The sequence below is a fragment of the Dipodomys merriami genome, unplaced genomic scaffold (assembly GCF_024711535.1).
Source record: "Dipodomys merriami isolate MVZ:Mamm:240054 unplaced genomic scaffold, mDipMer1.0.p SCAF_63, whole genome shotgun sequence".
In the NCBI taxonomy this organism is placed as follows: domain Eukaryota; kingdom Metazoa; phylum Chordata; class Mammalia; order Rodentia; family Heteromyidae; genus Dipodomys; species Dipodomys merriami.
This window is the reverse complement of record NW_027206213.1, coordinates 5,498,265-5,517,253: the sequence shown is the minus strand read 5'-3', so window position 1 is coordinate 5,517,253 and position 18,989 is coordinate 5,498,265. Positions and strand designations below refer to the sequence as shown.

Genomic DNA, 18,989 nt, shown 5'->3' with positions numbered 1-18,989 from the left:
GGTGAAGTCATACATACCTTTAATAAATCTGACAGACGCGTAAGCATGTCAGTAGTAACAGATGGTATGTTATCCACACATTGGCAATATTCAAGGATAATTCTTATTAACAGCAATACAGTTCTATAAAAAAGGAAAGATGATCTATAAGGCAACCAAAGCAAGAAAACTCAAACTGCTATAGCACATAAACATCAATAGGTACCACTTCAATGTATCTGAGGATAGGCTCATCTTGGTAAATGTTAAATTATGTACCTACATAATTTACCTACAAGTCCAACATGTCTCACTCTTAATTGAGGCAAGAGCAGTGCCTAGGACATTTAAGGGAGTATTTACCCTTGGCATTGTACAATTGCCGAGTCAGCACTTGCATGACATTAATGAGAGGCTCATCAAATTTTATGCTGTAAGCATGGCACTCTCTGTACGACCTTCTTAAGGAAGTCTCTTCATTAAGGAAGTCTCTTCATTAATTCTTAGGCCAATTCAGAAAAACTGACAAAAACACTAGCCAAGATTTCTGCATAAATATGTAGTCAGTCCTCAAGTGTAGCTCTAAAATTCATGAAGGAAATCTAGTCTAGATTTTCTTAGTGAGATAGAAGAGAAGCTAGAATGGGTTCTAAAAAGCACAGATCTCCTAAGCAGTGTCCTGGAAAATCACAAAAGATTCTCCAGTGGGCTGGGAAGTTGGCTCAGTGGTAGAGTGCTTGCCTTGCATGAATGAGGCCCTGGGTTCGATTTCTCAGCACCATATAAGCAGAAAAAAGCTGGAAGTGGCACTGTGGCTCAACTGGTAGGATGCTAGCCTTGAGCTGAAGAGTTCAGCCCCCATGACCAAAAAAAAAAAGATTCTCCAAAGATGCTAAGTTATCAGCTCAATAACATCACAAGTTGAAAAGACATGCTACTAGAAGATAAAGTAAAATTGAAATTAAAGGGGAAGAACTATTTTAGGATATCTAAGTTTATTGAAGTAGTCAGAACTAAGGAAACTATGTAAATTAATGCTTACAAATGTCTGCAGGATATCAGGAAGCCGAGATACCCTGCAGATAGTACCTAACCTTTGTAACAGCTTACTTCTCAGGCTATATATTATGTTCCATGTATAGGTCATGTATTACCCCCTATGCATACTTCTACAGCCTGTTCTACTTGGCATAAGTGCATGCATATATTTTATATTCTTCCTTTGGAAGATATAATAGTTCCCTTTAGTTCAAGGAGTTCAGATTATTGTTCAACTGGGTTTTTGCTTAAAGTCAGAAAACCAGATGGCCAAAGAGAAACTACTTCCATTTAAGTACATGAAGTACAAGTTGTTATGGATAGTTAATGTTGAGGAAGGAAATCATGAGTAGATTGCAGGAGTGAGATTATAAGGAGGCTGAAAAGAGCTTTGCCCTAACAGAAACAAGAGGAGAAAAGATAGACAGCTGTGGTTCTGTATATACTTCCAATGGCTGAATACAGATTGAAGAAAAAAGATTCAATTCTACACACATTTTTTAGGTGCTTATTATGTGGTTAGAAAAATAAAATTGGTAAGTCATGATTCCCTACCTATGGAAAACTCATAATCTAACCAAGGAAAAAGATACATAAAGAAGTAATTATAAGATTGGGAGATCTTCACCAGGAATACAACAGATAAAGGCCTAATATCCAAAATATACAAGGAGCTCAGGAAACTAACCCCTTTTCCCCCCAGAGCTAATAAACCAATCACTAAATGGGCAAAGGAGCTATGTAAAGACCTCTCAGAAGAGGTAAGAATGGCAAAGAGACACATGACAAAATGCTTATTATCCTTGCCCATAAAGGAAATGCAAATCAAAACAACACTGAGATCTCATTTCACCCCAGTTAAATGTTACCAACATTGTGAATTTGAAAAACAAATGTTGGCGGGGATATGCACTGTTGGTGGTAATGGAAATGGGTACAACCACTCTGAACAGCAGTCTGGAGGTTCCTCAAAAAACAAAACGTGGGGGATAGGAAGGGTTAAATAACAATGATTAAAAGCAAATGTACTTATTGCTTTACCTATGTAACTGTAACTCCCTAGCTCATCACCTTTTCAATTAAAAAAAAAAAATGCTAAACTAAACGTAGATCATAGATATTCCCTAAGACTCAGCCATGCCATTCCTCGGCATCTACCCAGAACTTCATGAGCAGGATACGATAAAGACATTCACACATGCACATTCATGTTCATTGCTACACTATTCACAATTGCCAAGTTATGGAAACAGCCCAAATACTCTACCTATACGCAATGAAATTTTACACAGCCATTAGAAAGAATATTATGTCATTTGCAGAAAAATGGATGGCCTTAGAACAAATCATGTTAACACAAATTACAGACACAAACAGCACATGATTTCTCTTATATGTGGAAGCCAGACCTAAAATACACTGGGACATGATAAACTATACAGCACTCTAGGCATTCACACACAATGAGTCCAAAAGAGGATATTCTTCAGAAAGAAACACAAAGGTATAAGGCCTATGTGCATCTGATCATATAAAATAATATTTATCCAGGAAATGGAAATAAGAGGCTTTTTCTATTTTTGTTTTCTTTCTTTTCTGTTGTGTTTATTCGTTTATATGTCTTTGGGAATGTAAGGGTAGATACAGAAATGGAGGGACAAAGATTGTACTAATGTAGCAATGGTACTCACTGCACACTATGTTGAAAATGAACTACACAATTTATGGGTGGGATGGGAGGGAAAAACTGAGAGAAGTGAGGAAAGGTGTGAAATGTCCAAAAAGAAATGTACTCTTTACCTGACATGTAATTGTAACCCCTCTATACATCACCTTTATAAAAACAATTAGAAAAAAAATTTTAGTAATTCTATAATATTGCTGATAAGAGTGCCAGAATAGAGGCACATGAAGTTATTCTTCCTGGAGTAGGGCTACTTCAATAACAAGAAAAAAAGAATAAAAATGAAAATGAATGCTGATCCATATATTGAGAATTAAGACCAAAACTCCTGACTCCATTTGGATCACTTTATGTTAACCATTTAACCTATTAAGCTTCAATTCACTTAACTGCCAAAAGGAAACAATAATCCCTAAATGTCTATTTCATAAACTGGTGGTAAAGATCAAGTGAGATCATACACATGGAAGTACTTAAACTGTACATCTGTAATCTCAGCACTTGGGATGTTGAGGCAGGAAGATTGTGAGACTGAAGTATGCCTAGGTTATGTAATGAATTCCAAGGCCAGCCTGGGCTATGAGAGTTTGCCTCACAAATAATTTTTTTCTTCAGAACAATCGTTTGAAAAAGAATATGACAATCGTTTGAAAAAGAATATGAAGATATCTTTTTTCCTTTGTCAGTTGTGGGGCTTAAACTCAGGGCCTGAGCACTATCCCTGAAGTTTTTCTTTTGCTCAATGATCAAGATTAGTGCTCTACTACTTCTGGTTTTCTGGTGGTTAGCTAGAGAAAAGTCTCACAGACTTTCCTGCCTAGGGGGCTGGCTTCAAACCACAACCTTCAAATCTCAGCCTCCTGATTAGCTAAGATTACCAGTGTGCCCAGCAAAAATACCATTTTAATTACCCAATTTTATCAAAGGCATATAGTACCAGACACATATGCTAGAACTGTTATGGTTTGCAATTAACTTGGTAAATATATTTTTATTGTTAAGAGAATAAAAGATCAATGACTCAAAAGGTGATGATATAAATAACCACCAGCATTAGGTGCTAGAACTACACTAAATGCCTTACAGCAATACTTGTATAATTTTTAAAATGATTCTACATATCCAACTATTATATACATTGTGGGCTCTGGAGCCCAAAACTTAAAATTACTAAGCTATAAACTACGTATTAAGAAAGGTGTAAAATAAAAAAAAAAACGTACTTAGGGTATGATAGCCCAAATGGTAGAGCCCATGCTTATTAGCAAGCACAGGCCTTAAATTCAAATGTTAATATTGCCCCAAAAGAGCCTGGGATGGTAACAACATCATGCAGCCAATATGTCACTTCAGACTACCTACACCTATTACTATATAAGAAAAATCAAGCTCTTTGTTAAATCAGAATAGTTCCTAAGGAAGAAAGGCACTATATTGGAAATAAAAGGGAATCCATTAAATTTCCTTTAAATATTTCATAAGATTTAAAATGACTGATCCAAATTTCCAATTCATTTCAAGGAGGATCTAGAGGACTTTAAAATTGACTCAACTAAATATAAAAAAAAAAGTGACTCACCCAACAACAGCATACTGTTGTCCCTCTACAATGAGAACTTCAGCTGGTTTCCTTCCTTCTGTAGCTAGAGAATAAAGCAAATAAAAAAGAAATGGATACGTGCTCAAACAAAATAATGGAGAAAAAACTTGAAAACAACAGTTCTAACTTAGAGCCTGGAATAATTTCATTTTTGAAATTAAACATCTACTTCGTGAAAAGAAATGTAACATAGTAAGGCATATTGGGTTTGGAATTAAGTTTAGATTTGAGTCTCAGTATTGCCAATCACTACATGATCTTAGGTCAAATACTTAAATATTCTCTACATTACCAAAAAACAGTATAGCATAGTGCATAAGAAAAAAAAATTAGTCTGCTTGAATTCAAATCCTAGGTCTATCATCGCTAGATATATTAAACAGTTTAACAGTGTCTAGTTCATGGACCTAAAAGATAAAACACATGTAAGCTACTTAGAACACTGTCTAGCATTGATAGGCATTAACCTGCATTTCCCTCAATGCCTACCTAAGTAACTAGTAATTCAATAAATGTATGGCATATGAAAGAATAATAATCCAGGATTCTTTAGAACCAGGAAAATGTTACTGGACTTCTAATATCATACACTTTTGCTATTCAAAGAAAAAGAGACTGAGACAAATATAAGTATGAAAAGAGACCTCCTAGGAGAAAATGAAAACTACTCATTTTGCAGGAAATACATGGTTTAATCAGTTTATACACATTACTTTAATTTAAAATTGTTTGCATAATATTAGAATTGAAAGACTATAACTGACAACTGCTCAGGGACAGTTATCCAGCACACCTTAATACATGAGTGATAAGCTTTATCATTTTTTAAACTAGTGATTTACAATGCTTAGAGCTTTTGCTACTTAAACACACAACCAGTTTAAAATTATAAACACCACCTAACACTACTACATAATAAAAAAAAGTCACCAATAAGAGAAGTTGACTTACTTCAATTTCTGTCACCTACTTGAACTAATCTACCTTATATCTACCCTTAAGCCCAGAAGAGATAGTTTTTCTCTTTAATTCTGTCTCTCTAAATTCAACTGTAGGTACCTTGTCCTATTAATCATCCCCTCTCCTATCCAAAAACCAAGTTTCTTAGTTCTGTTAAGCAAACAAAATAGAATTCAACTTCCCCTACTAAGACAAAAACAGGACCAACAAACAAACAAACAAAATCTTCTTCTACAACTCCCAGATAACAATCTCTACTTTCTTTTCTCTCCCTAGCTATCACTGTATCATCCATTCTTCCTCTCCAGCCAATCTTACAGAAAAAGTAGTGTAGTTAATACCCTTAGCACTGAACTTCACTGTCACTCCAGTGAATCACTAAGATTACAAATGATTTTCTACCTGTTAAACAAATGCTCGTATTTGTATTTTATTTATTCTTTTGTAGCATAGTTGCATTTTTTGCAAATGTATACAATTTGAAATTGTTAAACTTTTATTAGCTACAAAACTTTGAAATAATGCAACTTCCTTCTCTCTTAAAAATACTTGAGAACTTCATAATTTTTTAATGTACTGCAAATCAATTATACTTATCCTCAAACCAGACTCAACCAAAAAGAGAATTTTAGACCAATCTTTGAACACAGATGTAAAACTCCTTAATAACTGAATTCAACAACTAATTTTTTAATCTTTTTTTTTTTTTTTTTTTTGGTGGCTCTGGGGCCTGAACTCTGGGCCTGGCCACTGTCCCTCAGTTCTTCAGCTCAAGGCTAGCACTCTACCACTTGAATCACAGTGCCACTTCCGGCTTTTTCTGCTTATGTAGTGCTGAGGAATTGAGCCAAGAGCCTCATGCATGCCAGGCAAGCACTTCTACCACTGAGCCACCTTCCCAGCCCCAACAACTAATTGTTTTTTAAATCATGCACAGCAATCAGTGGGATTCATCCCAGAGATACAAGGCTTGTTCAATATACATAAATCAATAAATATAATACAACACATTAACAGAACCAAAGAGAATCCTATGATCATCTCAATGTATGTAAGAAAATGCCTTGGATGAAATCCAGCATCTTTTTCTGATAAAAGCTCTGGAGAAGCCAGGAATACTTGGCAGAGTCCTCAAAATTATAAAGGTTATGACAAACCTACAGCCAACAACTAAAGGATAAAAAAGTAAAACCATTTCCTCTTAAATAGGGAATAAGACAAGGATTTCTACTTTCTCCACTCCTTTTCATTATAGTACTGAAATTCCTAGCCAAACAAGGCAAAAGAAAGATGTAAGGGGGATCCAAGTAAGGAATAAAAAGAAGTCAAACTATCCCTATTTGCAGACGACATGATCCTAACTCTAAAGGACCCTAGAGACTCCACTCCCAACTTCCTAGATCAGATAAACAACTTTGGCAAAGTAGCAGGGTATAAAATCAATCCACAAAAATCAATAGCTTTTCTGTACTCCAACAATGGGAAGATCTAGAGTGAAATCAGGAAAGCAAATCCATTTGCAATAGTCTAAAGAGAAAACAAAAAAGGCTAGGAATCAACTTAACCAAGGAAGTGAAAGACCTCTATAATAAAAACTAAAATTTTGAAGAAAGCAAGTCAAGAAGTAGGAAGTGGAAAGATATTCCAAGACCTAGATTGCCAAAATATGGTGAAAATGACAGTACTGCTAAGGCAATCTACAAATTCATACCCATCAAAATACCAGTACAAATAGAGAAAATAATTCAAAAGTTCTTATGAAATTACAAAGTCCTCAAACCACAAAAGCAATCCTGGGCAAAAACAACCAAACAAACAAACAAAAAACCCTGAAGGTATACCAGTTCTAGACCAAAAACTCAACTACCGAGTTATTTACAGCAAAAACAGACTCAATGACCAATGGAACAGAATTGAAAACCCAGAAATAAACCCATAGACCTATAGTCACCTAACATTTGGTAAAGAAGCCAAAAAAAAAGACTAAAAAGCATAAATGGTGTTGGAAAAATTGGATATCATATGTAGAAAACTGAAATTGAATACCTATCTGTCACCTGTACCACCTGTATCAACTCAAAATGGATCAAGACCTCAATGTAAGAACTGGAACTATGAAACTACTTCAGAACTTCTCAGTACATGCAGTATCTTTCTAAGTTCAGGAAATCAAAGAACTGATAAATGGGATTACATCAAACTAAGTTTCTACATGGCAAAGAACATAGTTAATAAGCTAAAAAGACAGCCTACTAAGTGGGAGAAGATATTTTCCATCTATACAGCAAACCTAATATCCAGAATATACAAAAAGCTCAGGGAACTAAACTCTCCAAGAATCAATAAGTAAATAACAACTGGGCAAATGAGCTAAATAAACTTCCCAGTAGTAGTAGTAAAAATGCAAATAGACAAATGTTCAACATCTCTGACCACAAAGGAAATGCAAATAAAACAACACTGAGATTTCTCTCACCCCAGTTAGAATGGCTTCCATCAAGACTACCAGCAATAACAGATGGATATGGGGGAAAACTGTTGGTAGGAATATAAACTTATTTAATCACTCTGGAAAGCAGTTTGAAGATTCTTCAAAAAACTAAATACAGAATTTACCCCAAGACCCTGCAATACTCCTCTTGGGCATTTATTCAAAAGATTACAAATCAGGATACTGGAAAGCCACCTGCACAACTATGTTCACTGATGTACTATTCACCATAGCCCAAGGACAGAAACAGCCCAGATGTCCCTAAATGGATGACTGAATCAGGAGAATGTGGTATATATACATAATGGAATTTTATTCTTTAGGAAGAATATTACATTGTCTGCAAAGACAAAGACAGACTTGAAAAAAATTGTGTTAAGTGAGGTCCAGAGAGACAAAAGACACACATTTTATCTCATATGTGGAAGCAAGAACTAATTTATAAATGTACAAGTAAGCCATACAAGGTTATATGCAAGTGTATACAAATGTGTTAACCCAATATGTTATGTGCAGTGGAGAATTCAAATAGTACAATTCCTTAGAAAAACTAATTCACAGTCTAATAAAATGACCAGGAATCTGGCACTTAAAGGGGAGGAGGTATCAAAAGGAGCAGGATAGATGAAGAGAGGGAGAATACAATAATAATATTTTATGCATATCAATGAAACTAGGAAACTGAGAGGAGGGACTGGGTTGGAAGGGATGTACAGGGAATGATGAAAGGGGTAACATCAAGATGAACTATAAACTGATTTGTTGAATAGTAACTCCTTTGTACAACTATTTAAGGGTGATAAAATGTAATTTAAAAATTTAGCATTCATATGCAATAAATAATATTGAAAAAACATGTAAAAAGAAACACATACCTCCTGTTTTTTTTTCAGGTAAAGAAATCTTTCCATCTGATATAGCATCAACAAGATCTTGAAATTCTGCAGGAACATCAGCTTGTTTCCAGCGCTCATTGTCTAAGAGGAGGCTATTTAAGAGGAAAGGAAGGTATACTCTCATTATATTTCAAAACACTTTCTTCTCTTCTGGTTTTGGATTGTCTTGGTGTTTTGAGGCACAGTGTCCTTGACTGACCTCAACCTTAGGATCTTCATGACAGCTTAGGCTAGCGTTACAGGCATTAACCCTGCTTAACAACATTTTCTTTGGTGAATAATAGTTTTGGGTTTTTTTGTTTTTTTTTTTGGCGATTGTGGGGCTTAAACTCTGGGCCTGGGCACTTGTCCCTCAGCTCTTCAGCTCAAGGAGAGCGCTCTACCACTTGAGCTACGCATCACTTCCAGTTTTCTAGTGGTTTTATTGGAGATAGGAGTCTCACGGTCTCTCCTGCCCGGGGCTGGCTTTGAACCGCGATCCTCAGATCTCAGCCTCCTGAGTAGCTAGGATTATAGGTGTGAGCCACCGGCGCCTGGCATAATAGTATTTTTTAAATGCTCACACTTTAAAAAATTGGAACTATTTGTGGCCAGTAACAATACTTTTAATATTTCCTGGCCTAACCAAGAAGAGTGAGAAAATGAATTTACTTGAGTAATAAAAACATTAAAGTTTTTCCTGATAAGTATGGAAATAGAAGTATATTCTAACTCTATTTGAAGGCTAAGAAATTTGATTTTAGTTTCACATTCTGCCTTAATTTTTTTTTTAAATCAGGAATTCGACCAGCCAGTTAACTTTTCCTTCTTTCTTTTTTTTTTAGGGGGGGTGGGGGGGGTCTGATCATGGGGCCTGAACTCTGGGACTGGGCGCTGTCCCTCAGCTCTTCAGCTCAAGGCTAGCACTCTACCACTTGAGCCACAGTGCCACTTCCAGCTTTTTTCTTTTTGCTTATGTGGTGCTGAGGAATGGAACCCAGGGCCTCATGCATGCAAGGCAAGCTCTACCACTGAGCCACCTTCCCAGCCCCTAACTTTTCTTTTAAAAATAAAACAATGCTATATAAAGGAAGCAAAACCTGAAGAATGGGCATAGTGATACCTGAGTTTGGTTTTTCTTTCTTCATGAAACCTATTTACAAATTTATTAGCTTGGCTCTGAAGTGCTCCAAGTAATGATGTGCTTTTTCTTCCACAGACCTGCTCAGTGTCTGCAATGAATGTTTCCATTAATCTAGAGAGTGTTATGAATTCCGTGGAATTTAGTTTCTCAAGAAAACCATCCTAAGTTTTAAAAATAACACAAAATTATGACATGGAGTTAGTGTAACACTCAATACGGATAAGCCAAAAGTTGAACAGATTGTTAACATTAGCTATATTTTCTCCATATTAATAACATTCATTATGAGTAACTATTATGCTAAATTAAACTTCCCCGTATCTCAAACCCCTGAGAGCTGGACATGAAAAGCTGAATGTACTTAAATTTGATTCAGATCCCTTCATAACTAACAAAGTAACTCAAATGAATTATTATACAATAAGTTATTTGGCTATTTCTATATACAAACATATGTATACATATGCATATATAAAATATTATATTCCAATTAATTATTAAGGTATATATATTAAAAGAATTCCCTTATTCATTTAATTGAAAATAATGTGATTTGTTCTAATTTTTTTTCTTGTTTTTGATGGTACTATGGTTTGAATTTAGAGCCTTATGCTTGCTAAGCAGGCTGTCTACTACTTGAGTCATTTCTCTAACCCTTTCTGTTTACTTTTGAGACTCTCCCTCTTTTGACTGGGCTAGCCTGTACCACACTCTTCCTATTCATGCTTCCTGAGTACCTGAGATGACAGATGCACACATCTCCCATCCCAGCTATTCGTTGAGAAAGAGATCTTGCTAAACTTTCTGCCCAGACTGTCCTAAAACCCTGATGCTCGTGTTCTTTGCCTCCCGCCTCCCAAGTACTTGGAATTACAAGGCACATGCTACTATGCCCAGTACATCCTATTTCTCTTCTTTTCAGCAGCTCCCTAATAGACACACCAGTAATGCCATTAATTTTATTGTGTTAAAAGTATAATACATATTATTGGGCACACAGAGGTATATGCAAAGACTCCAGACCTCTAAAGTAATTATACTACGTATAAAAAGTAAAATATCTAAAGCTTTATGAAAATACCTTCGCTCTTGATATAAGAAATTTGACAGCTCGATCGTGGCATGTATCTGAGGCACTGTACAATAACTCCTGGATATTATTTGCTAGTTTTCCTAGCTCTAAGTCAGTTAATTTCATGTCTTCACTGGTCCTAAAAACGATAAAATAGGATATAGTAAGGGCTAACTGACAACACAGTACTTTTCACAGGTGATAAATCAATGAAAAGACAAAAATACAAATTTGAGAAAAAAATTTGTTATGTAGCAAATACTTTATAGTTTTTAATGATGAAACATCAATTAATAAATAACAGGTATATTTTACCAAAACTTCATGTAATAATATTCTCTCTCTGTCCCAGTGTGTGTGGGAAGGGGAGGTGAGTGTGTTATTGCAACTGCATTTCAGTCTTACCTTGTACTTGCCAGGTAGATAGTTCACCGCTAGAGCTGCATCTTCATCCCTTTTTTTGTACTGGTTGAGATAGTGTCTCTTTTCCTGCCCAGACCTATGCCTGAACTATAATCTATTTTATACTTTTCATCTCAGCTACGATGACAGCTGTATGCAACATGTCTACCTTCTTCCTTTGAGATAAAGCCGCATGAACTTTTTTCCTTTCACTGTCCTAAAACTGGGATCCTCTGAGATCTCACCTTCCAAGTAGCTTGAATTACAGATGTGAACCACCAGTGGCCAACTCTGTTTTAATATTTAATACATGTTAACATTCACTGAAAAATCTGCAGATACTAGAGCAAAAAATAATTTGGAGAGGTTGAGTACTTTTTGGTAGCTTTGGAAAGCAAAGTGTACACAGACACCTGAATGATTTCAGGGAAGGAGGAAGAAGGAATATGATTTCATGACAAAGAGGTCCTATTTTACTTATAATTATTAATTACTTCATATTCTATGTGTAGTCACTTAATAGCTTACTGATACTATGTGCTGGGACTGGGCACAAACACAATAGGTTCCTTCTTTCAAGTAACCAGTGTACATTGTTTTCAGTTTTGAAGGTTATGTTTAAACATTTGCCCCAGGGGCATATATAGAGATTCATGATTCTATGCTATCAGCTTAACGTTACTATAAGCTAAGTGCCTTAATGTTATTTTTTTCTCCCTTTCAGCTGAACTAAGATGTTTCAAATTGTTAGACTCTGATATTATATATAGATATAGATATAGATATAGATATAGATATAGATATAGATATAGATATAGATAAAAGCCAATTCAGCTGTTCAGGTCCAGAGCAACTGGGAATGCAGGTGGGGTTATTTAGGTTAGCTACTTTGACTCTTGACCCTGAAGCTGGGTACTGCCTGCGATTAAACAGTATTGGCCAGGTCTTCATCTTTGACTCCCTTGACTGATGATTCCTACATTTTATTAGCGTGTGTGCGTGCGTGCGTGCGTGTGTGTGTGTGTGTGTGTGTATACACCACTCTAAAGTTATTACCTATAACCCTTATACTATCACTAAACGTATTTACTGATATTTTAAAACTAATAGAGGAACTTAAACTCTTAAAGTATTCAGCCTGGAAAGTAAATAGCTATTTAGAAACAAGGACACTAAATCTTAAAAAGTTTAAGTAACCTACTCAGGTCACAGGTTAAGAGGGCAGAACTAGAATCCAAAATCAGTCAATCTACAATTGATTGTGCTTCATCATTTACTTCAATATATCAATCTACAATTGACCATGCTTCATCATTTACTTCAATATAAACAGTCTGGTAGTATTTCAATATTAGCTCCCATAAAAATATCTGCTTAAATTTCAAGGTTCAAACTTTCTACTGAAATGGTTTTATTTTCTTTTTTTATTTTTATTGTTATTTGGGGGGGGGGCGGTCATGGGGCCTGAACTCTGGGCCTGGGCGCTGTCCCCCAGCTCTTCAACTGTAGACCAGCCCTCTACCACCTGAGCTTCAGCCCTACTTCCAGCTTTTTCTGCTTATGTGGTGCTGAGGAATGGAACCCAGGGCCTCATGCATGCAAGGCAAGCACTCTACCCTGAGCCACCTTCCCAGCCCCACCCTTTTCTTTTTATAAAAAAAAATTTATTGTAAAGATACTGTACAGGGGCGTTACAGTTACAAGTTTTATCTTCTAAAGGGCTGCTAAAATTTAAAACTTTTGGCAATAAGCTACCAATTTAAGAGAAATAAATAGAAAATAGTAAATAAACACAAGTGAAGCTTTTTTTTTTGGGGGGGGGTCCGGTCGTGGGGCCTGAACTCTGGGCCTGGGCGCTGTCCCTCAGCTCTTCAGCTCAAGGCTAGTGCTCTATCACTTGAGCCACAGCACCACTTCCAGCTTTTTTCTTTTTGCTTATATGGTGCTGAGGAATCAAACACAGGGCCTCAGGCATGCAAGGCAAGCACTCTACCACTGAGCAACCTTCCCAGCCACAAGTGAAGCTTTTTAAAAAGATGACTGTCCAAAAAGCTGGAAAGGATTCTTTAATAAATTTAACTCATCGTAAGTTTGTTTTTAAAAAGATTTTTAAATTTATTGGCCTCAAACTTCCATTTTATTGGGAGGAAAAACAAAATAAATGAACCCAAATATAATAAAGCAATTCAAATTGAGTATATGACTTTTAAAATCTTTGAAACCTCAAAAAATTGGCTATTCAAAATGGCTAAGTGTTCCATTGACAGATGATGGATAAAACAAAATGCAGCCTTAAAAAGAATCAACTAGCTGGGCACAGGTGACTCGTCTGTAATCCTAGGTACTCAGGAGGATGAAATCTGAGTATGGCAGTTCAAAGCCAGCCCAGTCAAGAAAGTCCATGAGACTCTCCTATCCCCAATAAACTACTCAAAAAATCAGGAAGTGGCACTGTGTTTCAAGTGGTAGAGTGTTAACCTTGAGCAAAAGAAGCTCAGAGACAGTGCCCAGACCCAGAATTCAAGCTCCAGGACCGGCCAAAAAAACAAACAAAAAAAAATCAATCAACATAGTTGCAAACCCAAAAAACATGTTACATGGAATAAAATAGATAATCTCTCTCTCTCTCTCTCTCACACACACACACACACACACACACACACACACACACACACACACACACACACACACACACACACACACACACACACACACACACACACACACACACACACACACACACACACGAATAAATTGAGATCCTTCAGTCTCAACCTTCTGAGTAGCTAGGTTTATAGACATGAGTCTACCTGTTCCCAGCTTGTGCTAGATACAGTTAAGTAATATTGTTCTAGTGTCTAGGATGTTAGTGGAAAAAACAGAAATTCTAAATTGCGATGGTAACAGAACTAACAATCTAAGATGCATATGGATTTACAAAAGATTAAATATATTCAAGGCAATCATGGGGTTTTTGTTTTTGAGATAATGTGGCTAGAACCTCAAGCACTCTACTACTGGGCTACATCCTCATCCCTTTTTGCTTTGAAATAGAATCTTGTATACTTGGGAAGTCTGGTCTCACTTGAGACCCTCCTGCCTAAACCTCTGAAATTGCTAAGATTACAAAATATCTTCCATGCTGAAAAAAGGCAAAAATAAAAAAGAATAGGTAGGAGAAATTATTATTCCAGGTATTAAGACCTTTGCATAAATAACTCCAATAAATCAGCAAGAAATAAAAAAAAATCAAAAGTGAACATATACAGTTCATTCCTAGGTCTGTATGCAATAGAAATGGCAACATATGTACCAGAGATATCTACAACAACATTCATAACAATAACCCAAATCTTATAAACAGAATGAACTGTGATGTTACCATGAGATGAAGTAATTATATATAAATTACATATAAGGCCACTACTAGGATAAAAAATTGGGAGATCACAAACAAAATGTTGAATGAAAGAAATTATAGACAAAAAAAAAGCCATGTGGTTCCACATATCTAAAGATTTTTTTGTTTGTTTTGGGTTTTTGCCAGTCCTGGGGCTTGAACTCAGGGCCTTGGGCTGCTTTTTTTTTTTTTTTTTGCTCAAGGCTTGCTCTACACCACTTGAGCCATAGCGCCACTTTCAGCTTTTTCTGTTTATGTGGAACTGAGGAATTGAACTCAGGGCTTCATGCATGCTAGGCAAGCACTCTACCATTAAGCCACATTCCCAGCCCTCTAAAGTTTTTTGAAAGTGGAAAATCCAATAGTTTTAATGGTTTCCTTTGGAAAGATTAATGCAGTAATGCAGTGATGAGGAGGTTTTCTGGAGAGTGTATAGTGTTCTATTTCTTAATCTTGGTGGTGAGTATACCAACATTTTCAGCTTTGCGATATTTGAGCTGAACAAATATAACTGGTACATTTTCCCACATACACATTTTACTCCAATTAAAAAGGTAAACAAGCCAGACTCCAGTGGCTCACATCTATAATCCTAGTTATTCAAGAGGCTGAGATCTTAAAATTGAGCTTTGAAGCCAGCCAAGGCAGACAAATCTTCAAGACTTTTATCTCCAATTTACCAGCAAAAAGCCAGAAGTGCAGGTGTCGTTCAAGTGGTAAAGTACCAACTGAGCAAAAAAGCTAGTGAAAGTGTAAGGCCCTGAGTCTAAACCCCAGTACAGGCACCAAAAAAAAATAAAAAGTTAAAACAAAAAGGAAGTAACAATGTACCAGCCCTTTCTCCTCTCCCTTTGCTAGGGCTGAAGATGAGATGATAAAAGCTTGAATACCATCCTAGACACAAACAGAAGCTCCACAGTGAGAGTGACTGAGCTGTCTTCTCAGGGTAAGACCTCCTACCTTGGAAATGTTACAAAGGAAAAATAAAATTCTGGATTATTTAGCTACAGACTTTTTAATCTCTCAATAGCAGTTTGAAATTCTACCCTCTTAGTAAACAAAAATATAAGCCTAGGGTGGGAAGGTGGCTCAGTGGTAGAGTGCTTGCCTTGCATGCATGAGGCCCTGGGTTTGATTCCTCAGCACCACATAAGCAGAAAAAACCGGAAGTGTTGCTGTGGCTCAAGTAGGAGAGCACTAGCCTTGAGCTGAAGAGCTGAGGCCCAGAGTTCAGGCTCCATGACCAACAAAAATAAAAATACTAAAATGAAATAAAATAAAATTAGCTTAAAAAATTAGCCTAAATACAGAAAAAAGTCTTAATATTAATGAGTTAGTTTTGATGGGGGGGCAGAGTATTACAGCTGGCTTAATACTCTGTGAACTCTATAAACTCCATAAACTGATTTAAGTAAAAATGGATGGAAGTACTGAGTCTTAGTTATCCTTAATAATAACAGAACACAAACCATGTTCTTGGAGGAGAAATTATTGGTCTTGCTTTCTCTTTTTGTTTTTATTTTTTGGTGATATTGGGGCTTGAACTCATGGCCTCATGCTTACCAGGCAGGTACTCTAGCTACCACTTGACCCACACTCCTAGACTTGCTTTGTCTTTTTAGACACCAGTAAATACAGGATACCTGTGAACTCTGTGGTAAACAGATTTGATAATTTACTGATAATTCTCTTGTATTTAGGTGGTATACTATGAATATATGAAGGTATATTTGCTTAGGAAATATACATGATATAACTTTGGATCATTCGGCATCAGGTCTCTAAACTATTCCCAAATGATTCATAAATATATTAATGTAAGACACCAAGAAAGAAAGAGGAAGAGAAAAAAAGGAGGGAGACACAGAGTAATGTGGTAAACTGGTAACAACTGGAGAATTTATCTGAAGGATTCTAGATTCATGAAAATGTTTTTCACATTCCTGAAAATGTGAAAAAAATTTAAAACGAAGTGTTTTTTAAGACAATAATATTTTAAAAGACAGTGTGATCCATTAGGAAATCCACATCTTTTAAAAACCAAGTTTCACTAATATAAAAAATACAAAACAGCTGAACACAATGATTCAAACATATAATTCCAGCTACTTAGGCAGAGATCAGGAGAATGATGAGTCAAGTCCAGCCCAGGCATAAAGTTCACAAGTTCCCATCTCAACCAATTAAAAAAACCTGTCATCCAAAGGCCTAATATTCAAAATATACAAGGACTTTCTGCTCAAGAAACTAACCCCACCCAAACCTAATGACCAACCACTAAATGGGCAAAGGAACTAAGGAGAGAAGGGGTAAGAATGGCAAAGAAACACATGATGAATGCTTATCATCCCTACCCATATAGGAAATGCAAACCAAAACAATTCTCAGATCATTTCACCCCAGTTAGATTGGCCAACATTGTGAATTTGAACAACGACAAATGTTGGCAGGGATGTGGGGAATAAAGAAGCCTTATTACACTGTTGGTGGGAATATAAATGAGTATAATCACTCTAAACAGTAGTCTGGAGGTTCTTCAAAAAAACTAAACATAGATCTTTCCTAAGACTCACCCATACCACTCCTAGGCATCTACTCAGAACATCATGAGCCAGGATACTATAAAGACCCTTTCACATGCACATCCAGGTTCACTGCTGCACTATTCACAATAGCCAAGCTATGGAAACAGCCCAAATGCCCTACAATAGATGACTGGATCCAAAAAATGTGGTACATATACACATTTACACAGGCATTAGAAAGTATAGTATTATGTCATGTGCAGGGAAATGGATGGCCCTAGAACAAATCATGTTAAGTAAGGTAAGCCAAGTCTGGAGAGACAAACAACCCATGTTTTCTCTAATATGTAGAAGCTAGATCTAAAATACACTGGGACATGATAAATTATACAGGATTGTAGGCATTCACACACAATGAGACCAAAAGAGGATATTCTTTAGAGAGAAGCACAAAGGCAGAATGCCTGATCATATAAAATAACATTTAGCAAAATGAACTGCAGAAAATGGAAACAAGTTCTTTTTATTTCATTGCAAAAAAGAAAAAAAAAAGAGAAAGGAAAAAAAGGAAAGGAAAGGAAAGGAAAGGAAGGAAGGAAGGAAGGAAGGAAGGAAGGAAGGAAGGAAGGAAGGAAGGAAGGAAGGAAGGAAGGAAAAAAAGCTGTCATCTCAGGTATGAGAGAAGCACAAATACAAAGATAAAGATTCAGATTGGCCTGAGCATAACTGTGAGACCCTACTCAAAAAATAACTATTCCCTCTGTATAACACCCTTACAAAAATAATAATAATAGTATGTATAGCAACCAGGGCTGGGGTCATAGAGGTAGGGTGGGCCTCCTGGCAAGTACAGGGCCTTTGCTTACACTTCAATACCAAAAAAGGAAAACCAAACAAAAATGACCAAAGCAAAATTAGTTCTGCCCTTTAAATCATCTAAGCTCTCTGCATACCAGTTACTCTATTACCGAAGTGAGGTATTTAATTAGATAATTTGGTAAATTAATATTTTTTTCCATCCATAAAATTCTGTAATTTCTCCACAAGCTTCAGTGCTTGCCTGTATATTTCTTATGCATTTTCAAAAGGAGATACATGTTTCATAAAATTAATACACTTTTGTTACAGTTCCAAGACAAAAATGTAGATGGGTACTGAATATACTGAATCCTCAATCTTACTGAAATCATTAATAAGATGATTCAATATCTTCTCTTTCTGGTAATGGCTGCCATACTCACATAATATCCACACCTCCTGGAGTAGATGATGATGTCTGCTCTTTGCTGGATGAAGAATCAGTAGTACATTCAGGTTCAGATACTGAATCGCTGCTGCAGGGCTCACTATTTGGAGACACGTTTCTTTGAGAGGTAGTATCAACTACTGAAGGTGCTAATTCACCCTCACTGAATGCATCACTTATAAACATGCCTTCATGGGTTAAATAAGCCACCTCTGTGTCCAATGAATTGTCTTTTGCAGCATTCTTCTGCTGTGAAATCTCCTCCAGTTCTCTAGCCCTTTGGTTTTTGTCAAGAACTGAGAGAACAACACTGTGAATTATATTCAATGTGGCCTACCAAAACAAAAAAAAAAAAAAAAGATATTTTTAAAGGATTTATAACAGCTTGTACTTGAAGTTCCTTAAAGTGAATTCTGTGTATATAATTCTAAACATTAATGATAATAAATGAGTCAAGGTATATATATATATCAGAATTTCTACTAATATTTCATTATATCACAAGAGTGATTAAAAAAACTCTAAAGCTTAGGATATTTATATTTTTACTGATTTTTTAAAGTGAAAATCTCC

The 18,989-nt window shown here is 36.1% G+C and overlaps 1 protein-coding gene across 4 annotated transcripts in view; it reads right to left on the bottom strand.

Moving 5' to 3' along the window:
- Positions 1-18,989, bottom strand: part of LOC138815255 (vacuolar protein sorting-associated protein 54) — a 99,456-nt gene that overhangs the window by 16,953 nt on the left and 63,514 nt on the right. For all 4 annotated transcript variants that reach the window (XR_011368234.1, XM_070004538.1, XM_070004539.1 and 1 more), the window contains exons 12-17: positions 18,412-18,749; positions 10,853-10,982; positions 9,751-9,932; positions 8,628-8,740; positions 4,281-4,344; positions 18-123 (exon numbers count right to left, since the gene is read on the bottom strand). Coding sequence is in view for 3 of the 4 variants with exons in the window: in XM_070004538.1 (XP_069860639.1) it covers positions 18-123; positions 4,281-4,344; positions 8,628-8,740; positions 9,751-9,932; positions 10,853-10,982; positions 18,412-18,749 (933 nt within the window). In the remaining variant the exon portion in view is untranslated. The remainder of the gene's footprint in view (positions 1-17; positions 124-4,280; positions 4,345-8,627; positions 8,741-9,750; positions 9,933-10,852; positions 10,983-18,411; positions 18,750-18,989) is intronic.